General features: G+C 37.2%; 1 protein-coding gene across 1 annotated transcript in view; it reads right to left on the bottom strand.

Moving 5' to 3' along the window:
- fgf11a (fibroblast growth factor 11a) overlaps positions 1-17,641 on the bottom strand; it is a 75,120-nt gene that overhangs the window by 22,784 nt on the left and 34,695 nt on the right. The window contains exon 3 of the mRNA XM_032584119.1: positions 10,865-10,975. Coding sequence (XP_032440010.1) covers positions 10,865-10,975 — 111 coding nt within the window. The remainder of the gene's footprint in view (positions 1-10,864; positions 10,976-17,641) is intronic.

Below are 17,641 nucleotides of genomic sequence, written 5' to 3'. Positions count from 1 at the left end.
AAGTACCTATTTATCATTTAGCTTAACCAATTATTTTTTCTTAAAAATTGCTGAATTTTCGCATTTTCCTATTCAAATGCTCAGAAACGAAGCCGGTGAGGCAGCAGGAAGGGATTGATCAACCTCTCACTAACTGCACTGGCTGCTATTCTATGGGAGCATGCTCCCCCCGTCTGTACGTCGCCAATGAAATGGCTAAAAAACACTTAATATATAAACTGATTTTCCATAATTTAGGTTATGTATATAATGTTCAGTGCTTTTTGTCACCAACTGTGTGTGACCAGCAGTGTGACACCGACACAGTTGGTGCCATAGCAACTGACAACAGCGCCCCTAAAAAAACACAGAAATATTTCCCACACAAAGAGCAGAACATATATATATATATAATTCTAGTTTGGTGTGCTCTTGGAGGCCCCCTGGTGGCATGGGGGCCCTCAGCAGCTACTTAACTCGCCAACTGTCAGGTTTCTATACTGAGAAAATTGCTTTTGCTATGGTTTTATTTGGGTTTCCACAGCAGAGTATCCACCTCTTTTTTCTTATTTGCCTCCCAGGAAAGAAAATAAGACGTGAACGAAAGGGGTTACTTATCTATTCACTAGTTACGATTTTTAAAACGACACACAAGGGAAATTTGAAAGTCTATTTCTTCAGAAGCTCTCTTCCACATTTCATGGTCTTAATCAACAGAAAGCACTTTATCGATTAGTTTAGTTACTCTCTAATGGAAGAGTCTGTAATATCCATCTGTAAATGAAAACTTAGTTATGTTGTTAAAACCTCATCAGCCGTAAATCTAAAACTTCTGGGAAGGTTACAGATGAAAGTTGAGTTATGAGACTGTCCAGTAAAGTTGTCAGCTCTGAATTTAAGAAAAGTTTTAAATTTAAACTGCAGGAGCATTTGCATTAACAGAAACTTTCAGGTCAACTTTAAGGCTAACTATGGTAAATTTGGTGATGTTTGTAAAGGTGTTTGTAAAGTTTTCCTGTACTCTACAGTCCTGTCAGCCCAGACAGTGATGAGTGCCCAGTTTTAAGGTTGAAATATTGGTAATAAAACCTGACCATAAATCTCAGACCTGCACCCTTTCTCTCTCTACCTTCCTTCTCTGTATCTCCAGGGCTCCGCTCTTCTATTTGCTCGATCGATCCCTGCATCTCAAACAACGGCTTTCGCAAATGAACAAGGTGTCACCAAAGAGTGCAGCCGGGATGACAAATAGATCAGGAATTTTCACACACACACACAAAACGCCTTTTACTTTGTTCCAGTCCTCTCCCACTCTTACTCTTCCTACTCGGTGATCTCACAAAGCAAAGTGCACAAACACATAAAAATTCCCATGTAACAAGACACTGTTGTGCCGTCCTCTTTTATGAAATAAAAATGAAGCAACAATCACTCAGCATGGATCATATTTCTTACCAAATTGTTTCCAACTAAAGAAATGCATCAAAAAGAATACAAAGGACAAGAAAAATAGATCATGTCTACAACAGGTTACTAATTAGCATCTAGAGCTAACAAGTTTACGGTTGTAAAATGTAAATTACAGCATTATTTATTAAGATGATTTTTACCAATTTATGAAGAAACCTTTTGCAACCTAAAGAGCTACACAATAGAATCTTTAAAGAAAGAAAATATTTGTTTTTAAAACAGGTTTACTGCTAGCTTCTGAAGCTAACTAGCTTACTATTTTAAGTAAAATTCTAGAAATAATTACTTTTCAAGAGCCACAATTCTTAAGTAAATCAGATTATTGAGTATCTGTTTAATGACATTTTTAAAGAAAGGAGAGAAATTTGTCTTAACAACTGGTTTACCGTTAGCATATGAAGCTAACTAGCTTCAGATCTTTGGTGTTTAAGAAATGAACAAGCATTACTTCTCTATAGATTAGGTGGTTGTGTTTTGTAACTCTTTCAAAACTAGAGCTATGGTCTAAACTTGCAAAGAAAACTGTTAATTGTTTAAAACATGTTTTACTGTTAGCATTTAAAGCTAACTTGCTCAGTTTTGTAAACAAAAATTAAACACTTCCTCTTCCTCAGCTAATTGACACTTGGACTGTGCAACTCTTTCAAAAATAACTTTATAATCAAAATTGTGAAGAGACAAAGTCTAATTTTGGAAGATTTATTGTTGCCATCTGCAGATACCTTGATTTGTTTAATAAAATGAAAACTGTAAGATTACAAACCAGGAGTAATTGACAACCTTTTTCCTTATTCAAGCAGATTATATGGTAACTTCTCCAAACCAAAAAATATGTTTTCAGATCAGTAAAGAAAAGAGACAATTATCTTCCCCCCAAACAGACTATAGCATCTACAGCTAACTAGCTTACAGTTCCTAAATGAAACTCCTTACATAAATGGGATTTTGTTGCCAAGTCAAACTTACAATTTGTTGTATTTTAACACAAAAAATTAGTGTATTTAAGACATAAATGTCATGAGCTCAGTATGAAATACTGTATTTAAATTACCCCAAATTTGCAAGAAAACCCCTGCCTACGTCACGATTCATTAAAATTTTATCACCCATATAATAAATGACCATCATAACTCAATTTTCATTACATATTATAAGAGATATTTTCTTACCCCAATAAAAAGAAATGTACTTATCACATGGGTCTCATAACTGTAACTCTTTTTAAGCTTTTTCTCATCTGTCCTTACATTTGAATTAAAAGCTCAAAGCGGACTTCTAGTTTAATCAAAAGTCTTTGGAGGGAGGGAAAATGGAGGAGCGGGGCATGGAAATGAAAGGGAAGGTGTTGCCAAATCAATCCCACGAGTCAATTTGAATCCTGAGATCAACTGAATAATGAATAAACAAGGAGAAATTGGACGAGAGAAGGTTGAGCACAGCAGGACGTCTGAACGCTGAGCTGCAGATTTAACCCGCCGTAATGAGAGGAAACATCACAAACGGAGGTTTATGACGTTTCCTCTTGTGTGAAACTGTCCAGATTGAAAGCATTGTGACTAAAAAGCAACACAGATATCTAAATGAGCTCATTCAATGTTTGTCTGGACACAATTTTTCAGGCTCTGGGAATGAGCTGAAAACACATTGATCGGGCTCATTGAGATGCATGGTTGATTTTAGAAGTGGCCAGGCGGCTGGTGAGTCAGCACATCAGAAAAATGACCTTTAACTCGTTATCTTTAAGAGATGGCTTAAATTTCCTCTAAAGTAGCAGCAACTGTGGAGTTTATCTGAGCAGTCAGTATCTTACATGATTTATACAGCTTTCATTTTAGTTAGGAAGGAAGGAAGGAAGGAAGGAAGGAAGAAAGGAAGGAAGGAAAGAAGGAAGGATGGATGAATGGTTGGATGGCTAGATGGATGGATGGATGGATGGATGGATGGATGGATGGATGGATGGATGGATGGATGGATGGATGGATGGATGGATGGTTGGATGGATGGATGGATGGATGGTTGGTTGGATGGTTGGTTGGATGGATGGATGGTTGGATGGATGGTTGGATGGATGGATGGATGGATGGTTGGATGGATGGATGGATGGATGGATGGATGGATGGTTGGATGGATGGATGGATGGATGGTTGGATGGATGGATGGATGGATGGTTGGATGGATGGATGGATGGTTAGATGGATGGATGGATGGATGGATGGATGGTTAGATGGATGGATGGATGGATGGTTAGATGGATGGATGGATGGATGGATGGATGGATGGATGGATGGATGGATGGTTAGATGGATGGTTAGATGGATGGATGGATGGATGGATGGATGGATGGATGGATGGATGGATGGGTTTACCTTGTATTATCGTTGAAATGAAACTCAGTTTGTACTCTGGTGTAAAGCAGCAGGCAGATAATCGAGTTCAGTTATCCATAATTCTTTGATCATTTAAATTTTTCATCATGATCTGGATCTTGAAAACACTCAAATCAAATTCCAAACTGTTACAGACTGTTTATAAACTGGGACAGAACCCAAACCTTACTTGAAGTAGACCCTAAAAACTGATCTAGAAGTCCAGCCGGGTCAGGACCGAAGCATCTCTGTGCCTCCATCACCAGATTCTCCATCTTTTATTATTATTGGTGGCTCAGACAGGAAACCCCCATGCTGGCATGAAACCAATAAATAAAACTAACTGCCTTACCAGAGGATGCTATTCCACCAGTATGTCTATTATTTTTATAACATTAATTAATATTTATGATATTTAATCAGCATCCTGATTCCAGTAAGGAAGTGAGAAAATGAAGCTGAGTGTTTGGTGGAGCGCCCCGGGCGCTGGGATCATTAAAATGATGCCTGAACTAATAAGGAAGGAGAAATAAAGAGTCGTCTGGACTGGAAACGGCTCTGTTTGCTCATTTCTGTCTAAAACACCAGAGTTTAAAGGTCATGTCTGGTTTCCATGGCGCTCTGTCCATCCTTCCCTTCATGAATTAGCAGCCTACTTCCTAACTCGCCGTGCTGTATTATTTTATGTGTGCCGTTCCATTTTTCCTGCCCCTTGCCGTTCCCTGTCGTGTGAAACCAGTACTTTTTATTCCCATCCATTCATCTTTGTCCCACTTTTGCCCTGCAGCCTCTCCTGCCTGTCTCTTTATTACTCCCTCGTATTTGACTGCTATCCTCGCCTCATATTGTGATTGTTCTCTTTCTTTTTCTGCTTCATATACTCCACTTCTTTGCTTTTCTTTTTCCTTCTGGAGGTCCGCTGTTCTCCCACAGAGCAGGTTTCCTCTCTCACCTCCAATTAAGGGGAATATCAAACTCTAACTGAAGGTAGACCAAGGCCTAGTCCACACCTAGCCAGAAATCAAGGAAAACATATAAACATTTTTATGTGTATAGGCCACACATGAACTCTGTTTTACATTAATAAATTAATAACAATATATATTGCGATATATGTATGATCAAAATCCGTTAAAAATAATTTCAGAGAACTCAGAGGAAAGACTTTAGCCGCTCCACCTCTCACAGTTAGCTAAGAAATGTTGGTGGAATCCACTGACTCACTCTCTTTGGTTACCTAGCAACCCACTCATTCTTTAGTTACCTAGCAACAACCTGTTGAGTTACTGGTGCAGCAGCCGTTTAAGGTTTCGCCTCATAACTGCTTAAAACCAAAACACAACGGTGTGAAGTGAAAACTTTGTATAAAACCAGAACAATCACACCAGCAGTTTGGCAGCATTTCAGATAATTAAAACAAAAAACTAATCAATAATTATTGATATCGACTGATATGAAATTCTTGTATCGTGATACGTTTTTCAGACATATTGTCCTAATGTCAATTTTGATGGATTTCATGGGTGGCTGTGATAGCCAACCACTATCAATACTGTTGGTTCGCTGATTACAAATAAAATTTTATAAAGCCAGTTGTTTGTTTGTTGATTCCTTCACTAATCGTGGTAATAAATCGGCATGTAATTTTAAAAAAGGTAGAAAGATCCTGATTAAAGTTGGACGTAGAAAGAAAAGTTAGTCCACAAAGGGGCCACACTCATTCTCTTCTTGTCCAGGTCCAACCTCTCCGTTATCTGGACCAAAGAGAACCGGTAGGTGAGGCGGAAAAAAGGAAGCAGCTAAAGCCCTGAGGGGATCTAATGAAACAAAAAAAAGAGAGACGGGAGCTGCTTTAGTTTTATCACTTCTTCTTTTTTATGGAAGTTCCCCTAGGGCTTCCCTAACTAGGTGATAGTTGTCACAAAGCTGAAAGTGGCTCCGTGTTAAAGCACAAAGTGAGACGGGGGACGAAAACAAAAGAACAAGAGGATCAAACAGGAGGGAAGAGAGGAAGAAAGAAAGAGAAAGGAAGGCGACCTGCTGTAGAAAAACGAGTCAGCGAGACAAGATGAGCTGGCAGGGGAAGAGACGGAGAAATGTAAAAAAAAAAAAAAAATGTGAGGATGACAGAGAGGAAAAGAAGAAGGAGACGCAGCAGCTGGCATGGAGCTGATGGCTCCTCAATCACTGCGTCTCCCCCTCTGTTGGGAGGTCAGAGGAGCTGCCATCCTCCTCCTCCTCCTGGTTCCTTTAGGCTGTTATGTAACAGAGCGAAAAGAAAAATGAGCTGAGGAGAGGAGAGGGAGAGTTCTTCCTTTTACTTAGAAAGCAGCTGACAGATTTTTAAAAAAACTTTAATTACCTTACCCTTAATTCTGGCTGAAGTGGGTCACTCTCTCAGGAGACCAAGTCCCCAACAAGAAGTAGTAGCTTGTTATCATTTCAAATGGATCAAAAACACAGAGGACTAAGTTTCACAAGTCTGACTCAATAAGCAATGAATCACTTGATAAATTAAAATGAGCTCAATAATTTTCTTTTCAATAATTGTGTTTATCGTTTCTGGATATTTTAAAATTTCTTCAGGACTAAATTAAAGTTCACTAGTCTTTCAGGGGTCAAACTTGCATTATTATACTACGAACATTGAAAGTGGTATCAAAACAACATTATTATCGTTTATCGCGATAATTTCTGGGACGATTTATGGTCTAAAAAGTTTGTTATTGTAACAGACATATCAGTAGGATATCAGGAAAGTCGTGTGTTACTGATAAAGCTGAGTTTCGGAGATGCTTCTTGGTTAACAATGACTCTTCTCCAGTCCGAGTTCCGTCTCCATGGCAACCAAATGCTGACCAATGAGCTGGCAGTCTTTTACCGCATAACTCACATTTTCCCCACAAAATCTGAAGATACAATGCAGTATCTTATAAAATTGCTGTATATCAAATAAATTTTACTTTAACGAAATTTGACGCAATTTAACGCCTTGAAATTGGGCTTCTGTCTCTTTAAGAAGCTCTTTCCGTCACTCCGATTTCAGCATGTCATCACAATAATGTTTTGTATTAAGCCTTTAGCAACATTTTTACCAGCGTTTCACTGAGAAATAGTTAATATAATGAACTCAGTGCCGCCAGGTGTTGCTAATTGCTGGTGGCTAGTCTGAAGGAACTGAGTGGGTGAGGAGCAGCTGCTCTGTGAGGCTGAAGCTTTGAGGAGGAGCTGTACCTTGAAGGCGTGGCTAGGTCCACCTAGACGTTTTGGACAGCTGAATGGTTGCTAGTGGAGATTAAAATATTTCTCAAACATGCATGAAAGAACCAAGGCAACACTCAGGTAAGTGAGCGAATAACATTATGACATGATGTAGCTCTATTAATTCAAATCTTTAAAGAGTTATTTGATTTCATATGTGTTACAACAACATTTCATTTCCATCTGGGATCAATAAAGTACTTTTGAATTTAAAAGCTCAAAAAGCCCATTTTACATAACACCGCTCCTTTAAAACTGGTAGATTACATCCCAAAGGTTTTTGAAACGACTCATTTTCCAGACACCAAAAAACATTAAATCCACCGAATCTTTTTTTAGGGCTCTTTTTAGAAGCAGTAGAGACACAAAGGAAGCACAAAAACATTAAAAAATTGAATTATGCGTAATAGGTGCCCTTTAGCACACCACACAAAATTGGAATAAAAATCTTAAAGGATTCCTGATTCAACAATTAGAAAGGTAAAGATGGCTCCATGCAGCTCAATTATGAGGTGGAATAAAATCAAAACCATAAAACGAGCTGCTGAAAACCAAAGCTAGCAGCAGCTGATTCTCAGGAATCTCCCCACATCTTAGACATGACAGTGAGGCGGAGCTGCAGCTGTAACAGAAGGCTGTCTGCTCTGAAGTAACGCTTTACAGTGAAGGTCTCCGCCGTCTCTTTCATGCATATCCCACTCAGCGCTGCAGAACATGCTCACACAGCAATTTCCCCCTCCTCCTTTAATGCTCTGTGCAGTCAGGTAGATGATTGTGCTGCTGATTGATACCGGTTTCCAATGATGTGAGCGACTAAATAATCCAACTCTGGCAGGAAGGAAACAATTTCCGAGCTGTGACTTGAGAATGTAAAAGAAAAAAGAAAAAAACGGCGTGTGATGGAGTTACAGCCGTTATAAAACGAGCCGGCGAATGCGGGGGTGACCTCCGCTGACTGATGTTCGACGCGCCGCCACATGAGGAGCGAAGCGGCGTTACACAACAACAATCTTTACACCTGTCTGGGAAATGAGCCCCGCTCGCCTTCGGATGTGCCCTGCGGTATTACGTGATGAATATTTCACATTGGACATGAGACTGTTTAAAGTTCAGCCGCTGAGCGTAGGTGTGCGATTGCATAAGAGCGGGAATAATCTGAGCTTTCTGGACGTGGTCGGCGTTGCCAGGTTGGGCGGGTTTCTGCTCGATTGGGCTGATTTTGAAAACATTTGGCTGGATAACGGGAAAAAAACCAGGTTGTTAAAATTTGGGCTGCTTTTCACAACATTTGGCAGGTTCTTAGAAGAACAAAATTCTTTAGAAATAGTTGTGATTGTGCGGCAGAAAACACAACTTTTAATAAAATTTTGTGTTATCCATTGATGGTTGCTGTGGAAAAACGTAATTTCTGAAGTTATTGTAGTAGAAAGACCCGAGAAATTGTCTCAGAGTGAAATTTTATGTTTTTAAAAAGAAATGGGAAGGAAGTCTGGATTTTCTCAGTATTAAAAGGTCAGTAATGTGAACCAGAGTGATGTAGAGCTTTAAGTTTACATATAAATGGGTTACTTTTTTCACGTTATGTACATGCCTCCTGTTTCTGTTTTAGATATTCAAAATATCTAACAGACATGATATTATTGCACTTATCTTATTTGTAAATTTATTTTGAAATCTATAGATTCTATTCAAAGTGACATCATCAATGATTAATCACTGGTTGATTTAGTTAACCAATGATAATACATGATATGATATGATATGATATGATATGATAATGCATTGATGCAGCATCATGATTTAAAAGTAAAAATTGGCAGAAAAAACTCCACTTTCATTGGATTTAAAGAGTCAAGACCTTAACAGTCTCAAACGTTAGATTTGGTTCCAATCAGTGTATAATAAAAAACGGCCAAAAATGTTTTTAATTTTCACAAATCTGAGTGCAGTCGATGATGTATGGGACACAATATCATATATACATATTTACATGTCATACATTTCATTAGAGGTTGAGTTTTGGGCTAGTTTTTTTTTTTTTAGCTTTTGGGTTTTATTTTATTTTTGAGCTAGAAGCTGTCAGTCAAATCTGGCAACTCTGGATCACCAGGGCCGGCCCAAGGCACATGCGAGTTAAGGGGATGCTTAGGGCCCCCACATCACCAGGGGGCCCCCAACAGCACAAAGCTAGTGTGATATAAAAATGCATATAGTTTGAATGAAACTGACTAAGTGCTACTACATATAAAATAACAATTTTGATATTATTTTCATAGTTGGTACATTTTTAATAGGTTAATCTCTTCCTGCTTTTGGGGAAATATAAGACATTAAACTTGTTAATTTGTTTACTGTATATTTGGTGTTTTTCAGCCGATGTTACTTTCACATAGTTAAAATAATGTAACACACTTATGATTATAATATTTTGTTTAATTTGCTGCTCCTGTCAGGTTAAAATCAACAGCTATAATAGCATCAGCATGATGTAAGCTAATTACAAATGATGCTAGTAGTTATGTTAGAGTAGTTTAATGATGAAGCATCTGACATGTTGATATTGGGGGGCCCCAAATGAAGATCTGCTTAGGGCCCCAAAAAGGCTTGAGCCGGCCCTGCTGATCACATTCTTATCTGCTGCTCTTTCTCTAAAGTCTCAAACAGATGTTTGCTGACTGCAGTGCTCGTTTTACTCGGTAAAAACCCAAATGAAGGCGCTACAGGAACCTTGCCCAGCTTCAGGACAAATGTTTGGGTTCTGAGTCTGGAAACACTTCAGCTGCCACATCCTGACATTTCAATAAAAAACAACGAAATGTACAAGCTTTAAACTGTGATTTCTCTTTTTCCCCACCCGCTGTAGGTTGTAAATCTGAAATTGTGCCGACTAGATGTTTTCCACCTAAACTGTTGTTTTGACAGAAAAAACCTGCTGTGTTGCCACACCAGGGATATTGTATAATATATTATTGATCTGTGAGGGAACCCTGAAGGGATTCCTGGAGTCTGGGATCCGGCGGATTTAGTCAGTAATCACAGAGGAGGCGACCCACAGCGGGCTGATGATGTGTTTCTATGGAAACTGAAGGTGAAAATAAAAGGAAAAATGTTTAGGTTTTATCCCAGATAGTATCATTATTGTATGTTTTTTAAATGCTGGTAATTATTTAGCATAGCATATAATTATTGTCTTAAAACAAGCTCCTATGTCTTGCTGAAAAGTTGCTTGTAAGTTAGTTTTGTTTTATTTCAAGTGTACTAAGATATTTGCTTTAGAAAGAAGACCAAATTAACTTGGTAAGAATTTGCGTTTTGCAGTGTTTGAACTCATTTCCGGTTCAATAACTCCAATAAACGACTACATCTAGACAAGTGGCGGACAAAAGGAATGGCAGGAACTTAAATATATCTACAGAATATAAACAGTGTACAAATATCGTACTTTTTTTGCAATATTATGGAAATATTGATGTAAAACAAGCTCATGTTTCTTGGTGAAAAGTTACTTGTTAGTCATTTCCAGTGTGCTAAGACATTTGGACTAGAAACTAGACCAAAATACTTTATATGTATTTTGTGTTTTTGCAGTGTACATCATATTAGTGTTATTACAGCTACTGATTTTAACCTTATAAGAGCAGCAACCAAGCAAAGGTGCTCTAATTAATTTGCATTTTGCAGACAAATCCTGAATTTACAGTAAAAGTTGTCAAGTTTAATATCTTTTGGAGCAGTGTAAAATGTGAAATCTATCATCACAAAATAAAATAAAATGTTCTCTGACTCACAAAAGGAGCTGCTTTCGTCCTTTGTGCCTTCCATGGTGCCATCCGGCAGCATCTGGAGGTAGAATCCGTGTCTGCAGTAGAGTCGTGTGACGATGCCCTTCAGCTGGGGCTCTGCAGAGCAAACACAGTGTTAACAGCACATGTTAGCCTCCAGGAACACACACATTCACACACACACTTGTCAGGTGGCATTTATCACAGCAAATGGCCACATCAGAGCCTAGACACTGACTAAACAAGAACGAATTCTTACAATTTATCTGGTTAAATGCTTAGATGGAAAGGGGTTTACATGTGTTTAGCTTTCTTCTTTAGCTTAGCTTCTTTAATTCAAGCCACACATTTGGGAGTAGGAAGCACAAAATAAATGTGTTGCTAGATGGAAAACTAAAGAAACTTTAGTACTTTGAGCAAGACTTTCATTCATCACAACTAAAACTAAAACTAGCTTTGGCCTGCATGAGGTGTAGCAAATTCAACGTTGGCTTAAAATAACAAATAAATTATGCTAGCTAAACATGTTTTGAAAGTTGAATATTTTACCCAAAAAGCGCTTTTCACTTGATAAATGTAGTTGTATTAAAAGGTTGCAGTAAAAGGTTAATATTCAGTTTATAGTTTGCTTATTATTTGCTAACAGAAATGCTAGCAATTAGCACCTGTCTTGTTTGAGCTAGCATGAGTTTTTCTTCAGGCTCAGAAGTGCTGAGGAGGACCAGATGGAGGATCAGACGAAATGTCAGGGTGGTGAAGTGTGTCCACAATAAACATTTAATGAATCTCATCAAACATAAAGGAGGATGGAGGAGTGTGGGGGCAGCTGACAGTTTGCCCTCAATTGACAGAAAGGATATTTTAGTGCATGAGGACTAAAGAAAGATACGATCTGTGAAATCTGCTCATTTAAACTTTTCAAGTCGTACAAGCAAACATAGTCTCTGTGTTTTGGAATGTTTTTGGGGGTTTTTTCCACAGATTTCTTCTGTTTTTGCAAACTAAAATTGCAATGTCATATTACAATGAACGATGGGGCAAAACTGGAATGACAAAACTATTTATTTACCACAACCCCCCACCCCCAAAAAATAAACAGATGGATCTGTTTAGCGAAAACTATGCAGAAGATTTGTTTGGACACAGGCTGAGTTTTCTAGTCACATGATTAGCTTGTTTAGCTTAGCATAGCTTTAACTGTATACAACTCTGTTTTTAGAACCATTGTGCTAACTCTAGTCAACCTATTTATCAATGTAAGGTCAATATTACTGAAACATTATAGACTACATATTGTAAACAACTGTTTAATTTCCTTGTGGAGAAGTCTGAGGCTTCTTTTTTATTACTTTTCTTAATCATACACAAATGGGATTAAAGATGGAGATTAGCCATTTAGCTTAAATCTGATGTATTTGCATGTAAATGTTTATTAATATGCAATGCCATGTGTTTATAAAATACAATTGAAACAATCAGATTTGCCAAAAACACCTTGATAATCACTAAAATCACAGAGGACAGATGTTTCCAACAGGAACTGGTGAAATTCAGGTTGACTTTATTTTATATTCATAACCATCATGTTATGGATTTACTGAAGATTTCCTCTCTTTAATCCCCACTTCCATACTAAACCTGACTACAGCAATCCTTATCCATCCATCCATCCATCCATCCATCCATCCATCCATCCATCCATCCATCCATCCATCCATCCATCCATCCATCCATCCATCCATCCATCCATCCATCCATCCATCCATCCATCCATCCATCCATCCATCCATCCATCCATCCATCCATCCATCCATCCATCCATCCATCCATCCATCCATCCATTGCCAGCTGACTAGACACAGAAGGTCAGTGTGGTAATCTGTTACGTGTTAATCTCAAATTAAGCTCCGTGCCACACAGCGAGCCATGTGCATCTGCTGGCCACGGAGGACCTGAGCAGCAAACACGCAGCGCTGACCTTTAGCGAGTCTCTGCAGCTGCATTTCAAACAGAGGAAATACTTCCTGCAGAGAACGAGCGTGACATCAGCAGCAACACAAGCAGCCTGCAGATTTAACACGCAACGTCTGAGACACATTTTACTGACAAAACTACTCGTACCTCCTAAGAAGTATGAATAAGAGGTGGATAGAGGACTGAAAATTATACTCAAGTAAGAGTAGCACGACTTCCAATTTTTTTTTTATTCAAATAAGAGTAAAAAAGTATTTGGTAAAAAATCTACTCAAGTACTGGGTACTAATATCAATATTTTAAATATTAAATATCAGTATTTAATATTTAAAATATTACGTAATCAGGTGGACCAAAATATGAAGTTAAGTGGAAATTTTGTATTTAAGGATCAAAATGAAAACAATTTAATGTAAGTAACAAAAAAATAACAAAATCAGGACATTTTTTTTCATTATAAAACCTAACAAAAACTGCAGGTGTGTGTCAGAGTCTGGTGAATTTTTGGTTAAAACATGTTGTTTTTTCATTCAGTGGGAAGAAAATCCCAAAATTTTACTCAATTAAGAGCAGAAATACTTCATAGTAAAATTACTCAAGTAAAAGTAAAAAGTAACCATTCAGGAAATTACTCAAGAGTAAAAAATATTTGGTAAAAAGTCGACTCAGGAACTGAATAACTGAACAAATTATCAATCATTTAATATTTAAAAATCACATATTCAGACGGACCAGACTATAAAGTTAATTGAAATTTTTGGTATTTTAAGGATCAAATGAAAATTATTCAAATATAACATCATTATAAAATAACAAAATAAGACAAAACAAACATTTCAAAATCAGTTTCAATATAAAATTTATAAAACTTTAAAAACATCTCCAGGTCTGGTGAAGTTTTCATTCAGTGAAGTTACTCTCACTGGGTTGAATATCTAGAAATTTTAGTCAAGTCAGAGTAGAAATAGTTCACAGTAAAGTTACTCAAGTAAAAGTAAAAAGTGCAAGAACTGAATAAACGCGTGACAGAGACATGTGAGACGGTGTTAGTGACATGTTCTCTATTTGAACGCCAGTTGAGCTGTGAGCTTATTAAAGAACCGGGGATTAATTTCCCACATTAAGAATCTCAGCAATTAAAGTCTCTCTGAACCCTGGAGCCTCATAATGTCAAATGACAACTGGGCGGCAGATCGCCTTATTTTTACCTCACTGTTTATTTCCAACGTGTCCAACAGAGACGAGAACATCCGTTGTCAGACCCGCGCTGAACTCAGCAGGATACGAGCTACAGCAAGATTTATTATAAATGGCAGTTTGTGAAGTTTAGCCGCTCCACCTCTCACAACAAAATGAAGTTTGTTCAAAGAAAAAAACAATTATACAGAAAATAAAAAGATATGAAACTGACGAATTGTTATGAAGTCGAAAGAAAGTTTGAAACGGAAAAAAATAGTAAACTGAAAATACATTTTTGAAACTCAAATTAAAGATTTGAAACTAAACAATTATTTTAAAACTGAAAAAAGTTTTGGAAAAACATTTTTAACTGACAAAATTTAAACTAAAAAAAGTGAAACAAAAAAATACGCTGAAAATTAACATTTGAAATGAAATAATTATTTTAAAACTGAAAAACCTTTTATGACAAAACTGAAAATAATGATTTGAAACAGAAAAAATTATTTGAAACTGAAAAAAATCTCTGAATCTGAGAATTAATTTTTAAATTTTCTTTCACATTTTTTTTTAGATTAAATTTTATTTTAAGTTTCATTTTTTTCTTTTTAACAAACTTTATGGCCCCAATTTATCTCCATATATTTTCAGGAACATGAAGTAAAACAAACTATTTTCAAAACAATTATGTAGACTTTGATTTGCAGACTGGTTTAAAAGTCTTGATCAATATTTATTCTTCGTTTTTATAGATCTTAAAGATTTTGGCGTAAATAATACTTGTATTAAAACCAAAAAAGCAGAAAAAAGGATTTAAAATAAAAAATTGAGACATTTCATAACCACGAGTTTAAAGCTTGAGTGAAATATTAATGCAGAAACTTTTGTATGAGAGCCTACATTAAGGCTGGTTTACACATCTGAATTATTTTCTAATTTTCAGGCTGTTATTTAGCAATAACACATAGTCAGGTTTTGCATTTTACATACATTTTAACAGAATTGTCATTTATCAATCCCTCCTTGAATTAAACCCCAGTTTCTGCATAATGTAACTTTTATCAACCTCCCTCTTGGCCTTTTCCTCTTTCTCTTCTGTATTTTTTACCCACCTCATCCCTAAAACTGCAGAGCTAATCTGCAGGGAACCCCTTACTGTTGCTGTTTCTGAAGCGGCAGCACTTAGCAGCTGAATGACAGACTGTCACTCAGAGGGAGGAGGACAGGGCAGACCCGGGACTCGGAGGAAAAGCCGCAGATGAAGCTGAAGGTAAGCATTTAAAAAGTGTTTTAAACAGGTTTTTGGTTCACCTCAGCAGGTGTGCGAATTCTTCTCTTTCCGCCTCGGTCGGACAGCTTGAAGCCGACGGATTATTATACGTCCATCTGTTTGTCGGGTCGCTTTCTGAAGCGTTTCCCGTTCTGTCGGCGTTGGCATCCCCGGGGAGTCCAGATGTGCAACAGCGCTGACAAATTACGGTCACCGTAGATCATAAACTGTGAGGGTCGAGTAGAGATTCTTATAGAAGCTGTTCCCAACATTTACAGTTACACTCAGGTGAAGCCAACATTTTTCCTCACTAGCTGTGATTCCATCAAACATAAAATTGCACAAGTTGGACAAAAATAAGACAAGATATCAGGAAGAGAATTTGGGCCCTCAATAAGTCAGCTTTATATTTGGTTACAGTTTCAGATGCATGAAAGTTTCACGTTCATTTGTTGAAATGATTATATGCCATTATGAACAGCATCAAGCTTTCCCTCAGAAAACTTTCTAAGCCCAGTGACGGTAGGGAGTTCACCCAGCACTCAACAAGGTCCTTGTCTAAAAAAAGTTTACAACTTTGGAAGAAATTTGAAAATACGCCCAGGTACTCATGTCCTAAAAAAACACACAAAAAAATTCAAACAAAATAAATGTAATTGTTTTGCATTTTGGTTAAACCCTAATTAAGTAGTTTGTAATTATGGTCACATTTAAATGTAAAATAACTTCGAAGAAATATCACCCAAAACGGACAACAATAAGTTAGCATATTAACTAAATATCATAGGCTACAAAATTAAAGTATTTATTGTATTATGTTTTTCTAAATCTGACCATTTTCATTAATGTCTGTCACCTGGTGAAGTAATTTAATTAGCTGGATGTGATTTTTCTTTGTTAAAGATATATGCGCTCACTACAAATATAACATCATATGAAGAAGGTTGTTCTGACAGCATGCTAACACCCATGCTAGCTTGCACTCTACCACAAAATATTTTGTAATATTTGCAGATATGCATGATTTGTAATTATGTGACTTTTTATTTGATTATTACTTGACATCAAGCTGAGGAACAAATGTAGTAGAAATAAGATATACTGCCACCTGCAGGTGGGAGTTATCAACACAATGTTTTTAACCATTTTGGTGGAAAATTTACAATAAACTCATAATTTAAGCATTATCGTGTGCTACACAAATAAACTTGACTTTACTATGAAAAAATAATCCAAGAGATGAACATGTTTTGATGTGAAATGGCAGCATCAACCCCACAGTGGAAGAAAAACACCTTGTTCACTCTGTGGCTAGCTCTCTGTATTGTTCGCTTTTCCCAAAACACACAAATAACTGAGCTTTCCAAACAGCTGTCGGCTGGATAAACAACAGTTATTGGATGTATTGGGTTCATTTAGGGTGTTATAAAGCATAACTCCGCTCACAGCGGCGTGAACAATGTTTAAAGTTTGACCAAAACAAACTCTGTCAACAACCCAAACAAGATCAACATGAGGCGCCAACACCACCACCGAGGTTTTTCTATCCAATCTCTAAGCTGCCAAGCTGAATTGAATAGTTAACACTGCACCTGAGACAACCACTGTAAGTCAAGTCTGTGCGCTGACAGATTGTTCTTTGTGTGCTGCGACAGAGGGAAACAAAGCATAGTTGACTTCTTCAAGTAATTACTCCTCCAGGCTGAGCAGCACTAATTTACAGCTGCACGCTGCTCATGCAGTAAGGGAGTAATATTTCTACTCTGCCTGTGCTGCTGCTGCAGCACACAAACAGGGACACTCTATATTTACCTTCCTATTGCAAGTTTCTGTTTATATTGTTCATAAAAATCACTGTCTAAGTCAGACTATCATCAGAAAGGTGAAAAAATGTCGGCTGAGAGAGGATTTTTTATTTTTAAATACAGCTTTGTGGGGAAATTCTTGCTTGGGTTCTGCTACTTAACATGCAATGCCTCTGCACACCGGTCTGAGAAAATCTTCTCTCTGTTAATAAGCTTGTTACTCTCCACTGACTGTAATGTCTTTCTCACCACTTGCCTAAGAGCCTGAAGCCATTAATCCATGGACATATGGATTTTACAACTAGTTTTTGATCTTTCATTTATTCTGGCCAGGATTCTTCTGGCTCAGAAAAAAACATGAGATTTATCATCTACAGAACTGGAAATGAGTTAAAGTAAGGGGTTTATTAACCAAAACAATTAACCAAAATAATTAAAAAAAAAAAACTGAAATAACACAAAAATTGCATAAAATATGTCATATTTCACTTTTCCCTTTAAGTGGAGTAGTAAATTGCATAAAGCCATGGGCTCACAGTATCCCCAGCTGACAGT

Source organism: Xiphophorus hellerii, chromosome 14, assembly GCF_003331165.1.
Source record: "Xiphophorus hellerii strain 12219 chromosome 14, Xiphophorus_hellerii-4.1, whole genome shotgun sequence".
Classification (NCBI taxonomy): domain Eukaryota; kingdom Metazoa; phylum Chordata; class Actinopteri; order Cyprinodontiformes; family Poeciliidae; genus Xiphophorus; species Xiphophorus hellerii.
The sequence above is the reverse complement of the archived record's forward strand: the minus strand, read 5'-3'. Positions and strand labels throughout refer to the sequence as shown.